Below are 13,187 nucleotides of genomic sequence, written 5' to 3'. Positions count from 1 at the left end.
GGATAAGCATACAGGAGGCCGGTCCCCCAATGAAGGAGAAAGGCATCTGACGCTAGTCTGCCGTGTGTCTGAAGTCTGGAACAGAACAGAGGCAGCTTGTGGTTGGTCTGAGAGGCGAAAAGGTCCACCGAGGGGGTGCCCCACTCTCGGAAGATCTTGCGTACCACTCTGGAATGGAGCGACCACTCGTGCGGTTGCATGACTCTGCTCAGTCTGTCGGCCAGACTGTTGTTTACGCCTGCCAGGTATGTGGCTTGGAGGAGCATGCCGAACCGGCACGCCCAACGCCACATCCCGACGGCTTCCTGACACAGGGGGCGAGATCCGGTGCCCCCCTGCTTGTTGACGTAATACATTGCAACCTGATTGTCTGTCCGAATTTGGATAATTTGGTAGGACAGCCGATCTCTGAAAGCCTTCAGTGCGTTCCAGATCGCTCGGAGCTCCAGGAGGTTGATCTGTAGATCCTTTTCCTGGAGGGACCACAGACCCTGGGTGTGAAGCCCATCGACGTGAGCTCCCCACCCCAGGCGAGATGCATCCGTCGTCAGCACTTTCGAGGGCTGCGGAATTTGGAATGGACGTCCCAGGGTCAAATTGGTCCGGATGGTCCACCAGAGCAGTGAAGTGCGGCAACTGGTGGAGAGGCGGATGACATCTTCTAGATTCCCGGTGGCTTGGAACCACTGGGAAGCTAGGGTCCATTGAGCAGATCTCATGTGAAGACGAGCCATGGGAGTCACATGAACTGTGGAGGCCATATGACCCAGAAGTCTCAACATCTGCCGAGCTGTGACCTGCTGAGACGCTCTGGTCTGCGAAGCCAGGGCCAGGAGAGTGGTGGCCCGCGCTTCGGGAAGGTAGGCCTGAGCCGTCTGGGTATTCAGCAGCGCTCCTATGAATTCCAGAGACTGGGATGGCTGGAGATGGGACTTTGGGTAATTTATCACAAACCCCAGCAGCTCCAGAAGTTGAATAGTGCACTGCATGGACCGGAGGGCTCCTGCCTCTGAGGTGTTCTTGACCAGCCAATCGTCGAGATATGGGAACACGTGCACTCCCAGCTTGCGTAGGTAGGCCGCTACCACCACGAGGCACTTGGTAAACACTCGTGGGGCAGAGGCGAGCCCAAAGGGCAGCACACAATACTGAAAGTGCCGTGTGCCCAGGCGGAATCTGAGATACTGTCTGTGAGCTGGCAGTATCGGTATGTGAGTATATGCGTCCTTTAAATCCAGGGAACACAGCCAATCGTTTTTCTGAATCATTGGCAGAAGGGTGCCCAAGGAAAGCATCCTGAACTTTTCTTTGACCAGGAATTTGTTCAGGCCTCTCAGGTCTAGGATGGGGCGCATCCCCCCTGTTTTCTTTTCCACAAGGAAGTACCTGGAATAGAATCCCTGCCCTTCCTGCCCGGGTGGTACGGGCTCGACCGCATTGGCGCTGAGAAGGGCGGAGAGTTCCTCTGCAAGTACCTGCTTGTGATGGGAGCTGAAAGACTGAGCTCCCGGGGGACAATTTGGAGGCAGGGAGGCCAAATTCAGGGCGTATCCGCACCGCACTATTTGGAGAACCCACTGGTCGGAGGTTATGAGAGGCCACCTTTGGTGAAAGAATTTTAACCTCCCTCCGACCGGCAGATCGTCCGGTACGGACACTTGTAGGGCGGCTATGTTCCCGTGGATCCAGTCAAAAGCCCGTCCCCGGCTTTTGCTGTGGAGGCGCAGGGGGCTGCTTAGGCGCACGCTGTTGACGAGAACGAGCGCGCTGGGGCTGTCCCTGTGCCTGACGAGGCCTTCGGGCCGGCTGGTTGTACCTACGCTTCGCAAAAGAATAGGGTGCAGCCTGCCGGGCCCGGGAAAAACGTCCACCTGTGGAGGTGGATGCTGAAGGCGCCCGGTGGGAGAGCTTGTCGAGAGCGGTTTCCCGCTGATGCAGTTGGTCCACCATCTGCTCGACCTTCTCACCGAAAATGTTATCCCCCCGGCAAGGGACGTCAGCCAGTCTCTGCTGGGTGCGGTTGTCCAGGTCAGAGGCACGCAGCCATGAGAGCCTGCGCATCACTATACCTTGGGCCGCAGCATGAGATGCCACGTCACAGGTGTCAAAAATACCCCTGGACAGGAACTTTCTGCACGCCTTCAGCTGCCTGACCACCTCCTGATAAGGCCTGGACTGCTCCGGCGGGAGCTTCTCGACCAGGTCCGCCAGTTGTTGCACATAGGTCCGCATGTGAATGCTCATATAGAGCAGGTATGACTGGATGCGGGTCACGAGCATGGAGGATTGGTAGGCCTTCCTCCCAAACGAGTCCAGAGTGCGAGACTCCCGCCCCGGGGGCGCCAAGGCGGTATCCCTCGAACTCCGTGCCCTCTTGAGAGCAGAATCCACGACCGCTGAGTCATGGGGCAATTGGGGCCGCATGAGCTCTGGGTCAGAGTGGATCCTGTACTGGGACTCTGCTTTCTTGGGAATGGTGGGGTTAGTTAATGGTCGCACCCAGTTCCGAAGCAGTGTCTCCTTCAGGACATTGTGCAGCGGCACCGTGGAGGACTCTCTAGGTGGTGATGGATAGTCGAGGACCTCGAGCATCTCGGCCCTCGGCTCTTCCACAGAGACCACGGGGAAGGGAATGCTGATAGACATATCCCGCACAAAAGAGGCAAAGGAGAGACTCTCAGGAGGTGAGAGCTTCCTCTCCAGTGAAGGCGTGGGGTCCGAGGGAAGGCCCGTAGACTCCTCTGAGGAGAAATATCTAGGGTCCTCCTCTTCCCCCCACGAGTCCTCATCCTCGGTATCGGACATTAGCTCATGTAGCTGAGTCCTGTACCGGGCCCGGCTCGACGTCGAGGCACCGAGGTCTCGGTGTCGTCGAGCGGTGGACTCCCGCGCCGGCGGGGACGGAGCTCCCTCCATCGACGTCGACGGGGACTCCACCTGCGTGGCAGTCGAGACCGGCACCGCAAGCGGCGGCGGTGTCGACAGCCCCGGCGCCGGGCTAGAGCTCGCCGGCGCCACAGTCATCGGCGCCGAGGGCGCAAGCACCCCCGGCGCCGGCACAGCCTGGCGCATCAGCCCTTCCAGGATCCCCGGAAGGATGGCTCTGAGGCACTCGTCCAGGCCCGCTGCCGGGAAAGGCGGTGGGGCCGGTAAGGGTGTCGGTGCCGGAAGCTGCTGGGAGCCAGGAGACGGCACCGAGGTGCCGGAACCCCGACGCGTCGGTACCTCCACAACCGACGGAGACCTCTCCTCTCGACGATGACGCTTCGGCGTCGACTCCTCTTCGGGATGCACCGAGGGCGTCCGGTGACGACGCTTCTTATCCTTTTTTCGATGCACGTCACCGGCGCCGGAGGGCATGGAGGAGGAGGAGGTCGATCCCCCTCGGTCTCGAGGCACCGGGTCAGACAGGGGTCGGTCCCGTGGCTCACGAGCTGAGGGAGTGACCGGGGCCGACTGCCCACGCGGCCTCTCAACCCCACTCTCACCGGCGGACCGGCGGACCAACGGGACCTGTTCTCCTGGGGTCGCTGCCATCGGTGCCGATGTCTCGGGCATCGATACCGGTACCGAAGAACCGGCCTTCGATACCGATGCCGTCGACGTCGAGGGGCCGGCGCAAGTTCCAAAAAGACGGTCCCGCAGAACTTGCCTCGCAACCTGAGTCCGTTTCCGGAGACCGAGACACAAAGCACACGACTTGAGATTGTGCTCGGCCCGAGGCACTGGAGGCACCAAGCGTGGGTGTCGGTCTGCGAGATCGGCCGGGCCGCAGCGACCACACTTTTAAATCCACTCGGGACCTTCGAGGACATCGACGGAAAAATCGCGTCGGCGAAGTCAAAGTCGTCAATGGTGGCTAAAATCACACCACGAAAAGATAAACGACCGAGCGACCACTAGGCCGCAATGTGGCGTCCCCGCTGGAAGCGAGGGAAAAGGGGAGCGCGTGCTCCACACGCGCAGAGATTTTCTTTTTCTTTTTTTTTTTTTTTAACAAACAAGAAAAAGGAAAACCGAACGGTAATCCGAGCGAAGCGACGATCCGCGTAAACGCGGTCGAAAAATCCGGCGGCTGAAACAGAGAGAGTGGCAGAAGCACAACTCTCTCCAGTCGCGGAAAAAAAGGAACTGGCGGGAGCGGTCGCGCACGGGCGGGAAGACGGCCGCGCATGCGCGGTGGGCGTGCCCTGCGTGCCGACCGTCCCGCGAAGCTTCTTTCCGGTTGGTGGGGGCTGCCGCGGACGTCACCCAGTCGTGAGAACAAGCAGCCTGCTTGTCCTCGGAGAAATCTGGTGGAGATTCTAGCATTTATATGTTTGGTAAGGTGACCCCACATAAAACCATAGAACTGTTAATAATAAAGCACACAAGCTTTAGCAACACCATGATACTGTATAAGAATCTAAGCTACTACAAACACAAAACTCATAATCTGGGGTGTAGCAACCATTGAGTGAGCCTGGCAAAATGCCCAGGGCCGCTCAAAGGTAGGGGCTTCTTGCAGTTATTGCACCGTCCTTCATTTCCTCTCGCCTCACCTCCTCCCCCCCCCCCCCCCCACAAAAGTCACATCTCAACAGCTTTTCCCCCTTGCCCATCCTCCACTGCAGCGGGTCACGGCAGATGCAGATCTGAAAGCTGCCTCTCTGTCCAGTAGTCTTTCCACTGTGCATACTATCTCTCTGATGCAACTTCCTGTGAGTGGGATGCAGAAAGACTCCACCAGCCACAGAGAGAGTTTTCAGCTCTGCCGTGACCCGCCAAAGCGTTTAGAGGGGAGAGAGAGAGAGATCTGGAGCAAAGGGGAGAGGGAGAGCCTGGACCAAGGATGGAGGGAGAGAGATGCCAGACCGTGGAGGGAGAGGTCAGAGGTGGGGGGTTCAGGAGGAACAGAGAAGAGAGAAACTGGAAATGGGGAGGAACGGGGGACACAGTGAAAAGATGTTGGGTGTGGAAGGAGCATGGGGACAGGAACACAGTAGGACAAAGATATATAGGGGCAATGCAGTATGCAGAACAAAAGGGGAAGGACAGGGACACAGAGGGAAATGCTGGACAGAGTAAAATAGGGACACGGAGAGATGCTGAATACTGAGAGAGGAAAGAAGCCCTGAGAAAGCAAATACTGAAGATGGGACAAAGGCACAGAGGGGAAATGCTGGATATGACAGATAGGAATGCCGAGGAAAGATGGATGTTGGACACAGAGAGAAAAGAAATGTCAAAATGACAGGAGACCCTGGAGAGAGTTAAGAAAAAAAAACAAACGCTTAAGACAGACAACTAGGATCAAAAGCAATGCTCAGACAACAAAGGTATTTAAAAAAAAAAAGTATTTTTATGTCAGCTTTGGAAAACGTGCATCTCTGATGCCTTTCACTTCAGTTTCTATTTCTATTACTATAACAGGTTTTCTCTATAGGTCTGAAATGTGTTTGCTGTTTGCAGGGTTTGTTTACTGGAGCTCTGAAAGGGTATATCATCTCGCAACCCTCACCCACTTTCCCACCACCTTCAGAATAATTTTATAGGGGGGCCCATCCAAGTTTTTCCACCCAGGGCCCATTCAGCCCTAGCTATGCCACTGCTCACAATTTCAACACTGCCTAGAATGCCATGAAAAGAGACAAGTGTGAACACCAGTACAACAAAACCACAAAGAAATCATGCAATTAGAACACAAGAATAAAATAACCATACTGGGTCAGACCAACGGTCCATCTAGCCCAATATCCTGCTTCCAGCAGTGGCCAATTCATGTCACAAGTACTTGACAGAATCCCATATAGCAAGATTCAAGCTACTGATCCTAGGGACAAGCAGTGGCTTTCCCCACATCTATTTCAATAGCAGTCTATGGACTTTTCCTCCAATAAGTTGTCCAAAGCTTTTTTTTTTTTATTTTGAACTCAAATCATTACAAGTTATACTCTTGTATCAGTAAATCAGACAAACATCATATTCCATTTAAACATTTATAATCAATCAAAACTTATTTCACTCTTCTTTAGACCACTTTAAAGGTAAAAGGGCGTGTACCAAACACATTTGGGAGATGAATATTTAGACACAAGAAAAAAAACTAATAAGAATAAGCTTAACATGCCCAAACCTTTTTTAAAGCCAGATAAACTAACCACCAGTGTTAATGCTGTGGTTCTTCAGCATTCAAGGAAAGCTTTCTACTCATCCATGGAGTTTTACTGCGTGCCACTAAACCACATACTGAGTTTATTGCTTAAGTTGAAATGGGTCCTGGCCACTACTACTCTTAACAACTTAGGCTCAGAGACAGCAGGATACCTTACATTTAACCTTCTCTAAAAGTTATAGGAATTCTAGGACATGCCACACCACCATGGGCAAAGTTCCTTGTGTTGAAGCGGCAGTGTCACTCCTAATTTGACACTAGCACTGACACAAAGGGCCACCTTGGCACTAATGCTTACTCTACCTGTGTCATCATTACTGGATGCAGCTTGCTCAGCACCCCCACTGGCATGAAAATACTCAATAGATATGACTGAATATATAAGGTGCCAACAGAATACTTCTAAGATCTGATTTCTCAGTCTACAAATATCAACAGACAAAACTGGCATAGACCTGGTAACGAACAGCACACACTCGAAGGCTAACAGACTTGAAGCCCATATGAAACCATTGTCTGGAGCCCACTGGATTAACTTTGGGACACTAGCAGAGCTTCGACCAAGGAACCAAAAGGTCCTCAGGATGCAGCCACTTTGGAGCGTAAGCATTTTCAAACATGTCAGAACTGAGCATTGATGTAGAGTACCAACACACAAAGCCTCCAAGGCTCAATGTTCTTTTGCTTCAAATCACATTTGTGGAGCCCTTATGAGAACTTTTTTGCTTTACTGGGGGTAGAATTTGTCACAACTATTAGACTCTCTTCAGTCCAGGGACTTGAATCAATAGAACCACTTCAATAACAACTGGCCATCTGGTACATCCTTAGTAGGCATCCAGGGCTCTCTCTTTAAGCTTCAAAGACAGTTTCTGTCCAAGGCAAGTATGCCTTGTTGGAAAGTCAAAGAACCACTTATACCGGACCTGTATAGTTTCCAGAAACATTTTGGCAGAGAAACTGCATAAGATATTTGAGATAATTTTAGAAGTGGAAACAGCAAAATTTACATGTGTAGATTTTAAAAAGTATGTACATGGCTTGAATATATACATGGCAATTTTAGAAAGCTGCTATTTTTATATATAGATGGTTGAGATGCAGTAATTTCAAATGGGCGTGTTTTTGCAATATTTTGAGTGGGTCAAAAAAGTATGTATGTATGTACCTCTCAGTTTACACTGGCTTTTGTAACTGCACCGAGGCATGTACAAGTACCAGCTACCTGCTCACTTGGATGTGGGGTCTACACCAACAATTCTGAGGGCAGTAGAACACTCTCTCCATGGCGTCTACCAACACAAGAAAAACAATGAAGAAACACTTTCCATTCCTCTCCTTAACTGGTGGTTCTTGTACATGCAGGTTTTTAAAATCTACCAAATACACATGAGTAAAGCCCTAAGTGATACCACTCTCTCTCTTCACTTCTAGATTTATAAAAATACTGCTCCCTGCCAGGTATTTGTGACCTGGATTGGCCACTGTTGGAAACAGGATGCTGGGCCTGATGGACCTTTGGTCTTTCCCAGTATGGCAATACTTACGTACTTAAGTCCCAGCCAATACATGTTTATTTACTAGCATCCATTAGGAATTTTACAAAAGGCGCCATGTTTGGCAGAACCTTTTGTAAAATAGGGGCGAAATGAACATATCCCAATCTAGACATCTCAATTACTAACTCAACAAACTGTGCTGAGCCGCTTAGTGCTTAAAGCAATGGGCTGAGAACCAAAGCAGCCAAGGTTCAAATTCTACAACTCCCACACACCTTGTAACCTTGGGCAAGACATTTCACTCTGCACTGCCTAAGCAACAACAGACTAAGACCTCTTGTAGAGGGTTCTACTAACTGTACTTGAATTTGTAAGGCACCTTGAGTTCAGATTTGAAAAAGCTCCTTTGTCTTTTTACAAGATAAGAAAGTTCTATTGCAGCTGTATTATAGACAGCCTAATATCCAGTTTCTGGGAGAAAGAATTCAGATATTTCCTGATGTCTCTCGCTGGACTCAGGAAAGAAGGAAGAAGTTTCTAGCTATGCGACAGGACGTTTTGCCTTGGCAGCACTATTCCAACTGAAATTCCTATACAAATGTATCATGAAATTTAACATTACTTATTTCTTTGATCTACCTCAGTTGCACACCTTGACTACAGATTAGTTCAGCTATGGGGGGAGATTAAATATAGGTCATGGATCCTATTCTTGTGATTTATTTTCTTTAATGCAACTTCCCATGTTGGAGTTAGTTACATTGCTCTGTTTTGTGGACTACTCCAAATATAACATTTTTGTTTTGTTTCTACACCCTTATTTTCTTGGTTTGCTGTACAAAGTATATTCTTTGTGAATAATTATAAATTCTTTAAATAAATCAATAATAAAAAAAGATTTGGAAAAAAAAAGTTGTAATTTAAAACCCAAATCTAGACATATGAATATCTTTTATATTTCCTGAAGTCACCAGCTTGCTCCTTACATATGGTGAGGCAAAACTGATAGTATGGGAGGAAAAGAGAGGGGGAGGAGAGAAGACGACATTCTAACATGATGGTGTACAGAATCAAAAAAAGGTTTTCTGATGTGTTCCATCACCATATGTTCCATAACACAAGCTCATGGAAAAGGACTGCTGTGTTATTGACTGTATGGTGACTAAAGAAAAAATAAAAATTCTGAAGTCTAACTAGGATTCTACTACAGAAAGTGGAGCTTACCTGGAAAATCAATGCTAACCAGAAATGGCCAGAGGCAAAAGAAGGAACTCTCCAGGTTATGGCTTCTTATAGTAATATTCAACCCCCCTCCAGTCACTGAATGGCTGTAGGTCTAGCAGTAAGCAGGAAAATCACACATGCTTCATTATTTTCCTGCAAATTCTGGAAGCTTCTTCTCTATGTTCTTTTTTTTTTTGTTTCATTTGTAGCCCGCGCTTTCCCACTCATGGCAGGCTCAATGCGGCTTACATGGGGCAATGGAGGGTTAAGTGACTTGCCCACAGTCACAAGGAGCTGCCTGTGCCTGAAGTGGGAATTGAACTCAGTTCCTCAGGACCAAAGTCCACCACCCTAACCACTAGGCAACAAGACTGACATGTGACCCACGTATAGCAGCTGTTTTATCTGCTTGCCATCAAAAAATGACCCATGCCTTTCTTTAAATTCTTACCTGGGATATCTGAATGATCAATCTGTGCCATTGTTATTAAATGCCTATTAATCAGCTCCTAAGAAAAAAATATACAAACTTATAGACCACAAAAGTTACAAGAAATTTGCTTTCACTAGTTAAATGTTTTATAGAAAGTATTAAAAACTATACAAATACTTCATATATTGTCAAAGGAGGAGGTAAAAACACCTATATGAGTAAAATGCCTTTATGTGATAATCTCCATACATCTCATAGAGAGCAAAAAGATCATTAAAAAAAAAAAACAGACCTCTTGCTTTGGTACATTTAGGTATATACTGCTTTTGTTATTTACCTTACCTGCCTGAGTTCATCTGCCATGAAGAAAGAAGGTGCATTTGCTTTTGGCTGCATATAAGCAACATGAGGTGCTGTTGGAGGATATATGTGATAGTTTGGGAATACCTACGAAGAAACAATATCAAACTTGCTGTTTGTGATATGAAAAATTATATTTTAATCAACGTTCAATGTTTTGAACATTTTTGAACACTTCCACTTGTTTTAAAATATAACAAATTAGGCAATGGTTTTCAACATTTGAGACGTGCTGCTTCATAAATTCTTGAGAAAGTGTGCCACACCTTCTGAAAAACACATGATGCTGAAAGGCACTGTGGATGTGCCCCTCAAGTGCTATTAATACATTTTATACACACTGCACAAAACATATTAGCACACATTCTTTAATACCAAATATACTGGAGATACTGCTATCTTACTGGAAATCTGTAAGTTGAACTTGTGTTTCCATTCATAAAGGATTCTTTGTGCATGGTAAGTATTATACTACTGATCTAATCAAGTACAGAGACCTTAGTTCAACTGAACAGATAGGGCTTTGGCTTTGTGAAACCCCCAATTCTTTTACCCAATAGGAAAAAGACCCACTTTTTAAATTATTTCACTATAGCATGAACAATTTCTAGCACACACACATAACCACACATTATTTTGTGCTTTATAATAATACTAGTAAAGAAAAGGCCCATTTCTCAATCAAACGGGCGCTAGCAAGGTTTTCCTCAGAGTGTGTACGTTTGAGAGACTATCCAGCTTATTTTCAAAAGTGATCGCCGGCCATCTTACGACACAAATCGGAAGATGGCCGGCTATTTCTTAAAAGCGGTGAAATCTGTATAATCAAAAGCGGCATTTTTGACAGCATCGCCGCCTTCCCGTCGCTTCGCCGGCGAAAGTTCAAGGGGGCGTGTCGGTAGATTAGCGAAGGTGGGACATGGGCGGGTATGGGCGTGGCTACCAGATGGCCGGCTTTCGCCGATAATGGAAAAATAAAAGCGGCGTTAAGCAGTATTTTGCCGGGTTTACTTGGTCCTTTCATTTTCACGACCAAGCCTCAAAAAGGTGCCCCAACTGACCAGATGACCACTGGACGGAATGGGGGATGACCTCCCCATACTCCCCCAGTGGTCACCAACCCCCTTCCATACTAAAAAAATAAAACTAAAAACCCTTTTTGCCAGCCTGTATGCCAGCCTCAACTGCCGTACCCACCTCCATGGCAGCAGAATGTGTTGTATCCTCTGACAGCCTTTCCCTGGTTGCGATGTGGCTCTCGGGTGAGTGAGACACCTTTTCTGTTAGGTGCCCTGCATTAGCAATGCATTGTGGTGGGTGTAGGGTACTGGGCTCTACTCCCATGGTGCTTTCCCCCCCTGCTAACTGGGTCAGAGTGTGCCCTGTTTTGTTTCCTGTTGTAGTCCATGCGGTAGTGGCCATTTTTGTAAGCCAGTTTTAGTTCCCTTTCCTGTGTTACCCACGAGAACGTAGTTCTTACCTTGAATGTTGCTGAAAGAGGGCATTGTACACCATTGTGCCAGCTCTGACCTACTGCTAATCTTAGTACCAGGGGACTCTTTGCCAGTGAGGCACAACCTCTGATCTGCAGTTAACTGTGAGTAAACGTGGTTATTTCAAGAAAGGACTTTTTCAGAGAGATTAGTCTTCAGGTGTGAACTGGTGTGCCAAAGTTATACAGCAGCAATAAGTCCTAGAGGCTGTATGCAGGTCCCTGGAGCAATTTTAGGGGTGCAGTACATTTGTGGGTAGTGGGTTTGGGGGGGGGGGGGGCGGTTGGTGGGCTCAGCTCCCAAAGTAAGGGAGCTATGCACGTGGAAGCTTTTCTGAAGTCCACCGCAGTGACCCCTAGGGTGGCTGGTTGGTGTCCTGGCATGTCAGGGGGGCCAGTGCACTAAAAATGCTGGCTCCTCCCATGGCCAAATGCCTTGAATTTGGTCGAGGTTTGAGATGGCCGACATAACTTTCCATTATCGCTGAAAAACAAACCCAGCCATCTCAAACCCCGGCCAAATTCAAGGCATTTGGCCGGGCTAAACCATATTATCGACGAAAAAGATGGCCGGCCATCTTTTTCGATAATACGGTTCCGGCCAGCTGTAGCGCCGCCGCCAACATAGATCGCCGGCGTACACCGAGGTAAGAACTTTTAAATTACTGCCGGCACACAGGAAGGCGAGGGGCAGGCACAGGACTGCGAGAAGAGGGCGGCCAACACAGGTCGGGCTGCCACTGAAAGAGAGGGAGGGAGGCGCTGGGGTTTGGAACTCCGAAGACGGGGGGGCAGCATGGAACTCTCAGGGGAGGGAGGTGGGCCTGGAATTCGGAGGACAGGGGAGGAGGGAAGGGGGGGGCGATTCTCCGTCGATTCAATCCTCACCTCCAACATTCTTTTGGTGGCTGGTGCTGGTTTCGCTTTCCTCTCATTGATCCGCCCTCTGATGTCATCACGTTCCAATGCAAGGGCGGTCCTATGGAAATTGTGTTACGAACCCAGGCATCCAGACGTAGAACGTTGGAGGTGCAAATTATTATATAGGATTTAAAAAACGACTTTGAAAAAATTAATGCCCTTAATTTATAGTTTCTCTATGCGTACTTGACCTTTGAATTCAAACAGGCCTTACAATACCAGTTTTGACTGTAATCAAATGCTCAGTCACCAAGGAGCAAAGACAAAAATAATTTTACACAGTGTTGGATCCACATAAGACAGCCTGTTCTCTGTAGTCTAGTGCATCTCTCTCTGTCTCACACACTTCAACTAAACCAGCATTTCCAAAACTGTGTACCATGGCACCCTGGTGCGCAGCAGCGAACTCTCAGGGGTGCCATGGCAAATCTTGACCTCCCTCCCGCTGCCCACAATCCAGCATCACTCCCTACTTCCCCCTCCAGCAGGTCTGAAATCTGCCACTTTCTGCTTCCCCCGCCGCCGCTGCAGTGCTTGCAGCTTACACTTTCGGGCCATCCGTGATGCACACAGGCATTGCGGGGACTTCCCTCAAACACGTCCGGCCTTCGCAACAGGAAGTTGCATCAGAGAGGGCCAGATGCAGCAGACTGGAAGGCCCTGGAGTGCCAAACTGTGTGAATCGCAGATGGCCCGAAATGCAAGCTGCAAGCACTGCAGCAGCGGAATGAAGGAGAAAGAAGCAGCATTGATCCTGGACCTGAAGGAAGGTAGCGAGCGATGCTGGATTTGGGGAAGGCAGAGGTGTGCTGGATTTATGGGAGGAGAGGGGCTGCAGGGAATGGTGTGCTGAACTTTCTGCTGGGAAGAGGGGGCTGCAGAGAAAGGGAGACCTATGTGGCCGGGGGTGGGGGGGTGCGGAAACTGATGTGGCTGAGGGGAGTCCGCAAAAAATTGCTCGGACACTAAGGGTGACAAACCGAAAAGGTATGGGAACCCCTGAAGTAGACTAAGCTCTACAGAGAAGGCTGTCTTATGTAGATCCAGCACTGTGTAAAACCATTAGTAGTACTTTGAAATCTACTTTTAGGGCTAACAGGTAGT

At 49.0% G+C, this 13,187-nt stretch overlaps 1 protein-coding gene across 4 annotated transcripts in view; it reads right to left on the bottom strand.

Annotated features, from left to right (window-relative positions):
• Positions 1 to 13,187, bottom strand: part of PAN3 (poly(A) specific ribonuclease subunit PAN3) — a 219,670-nt gene that overhangs the window by 115,568 nt on the left and 90,915 nt on the right. For all 4 annotated transcript variants that reach the window (XM_030200338.1, XM_030200339.1, XM_030200340.1 and 1 more), the window contains 2 exons: positions 9,653 to 9,757; positions 9,329 to 9,386 (listed from right to left, as the gene is read on the bottom strand). In XM_030200338.1, coding sequence (XP_030056198.1) covers positions 9,329 to 9,386; positions 9,653 to 9,757 — 163 coding nt within the window. The remainder of the gene's footprint in view (positions 1 to 9,328; positions 9,387 to 9,652; positions 9,758 to 13,187) is intronic.

The sequence above is a fragment of the Microcaecilia unicolor genome, chromosome 4 (genome assembly GCF_901765095.1).
Source record: "Microcaecilia unicolor chromosome 4, aMicUni1.1, whole genome shotgun sequence".
Lineage (NCBI taxonomy): Eukaryota > Metazoa > Chordata > Amphibia > Gymnophiona > Siphonopidae > Microcaecilia > Microcaecilia unicolor.
This window is presented reverse-complemented; position numbering and strand designations above follow the sequence as displayed.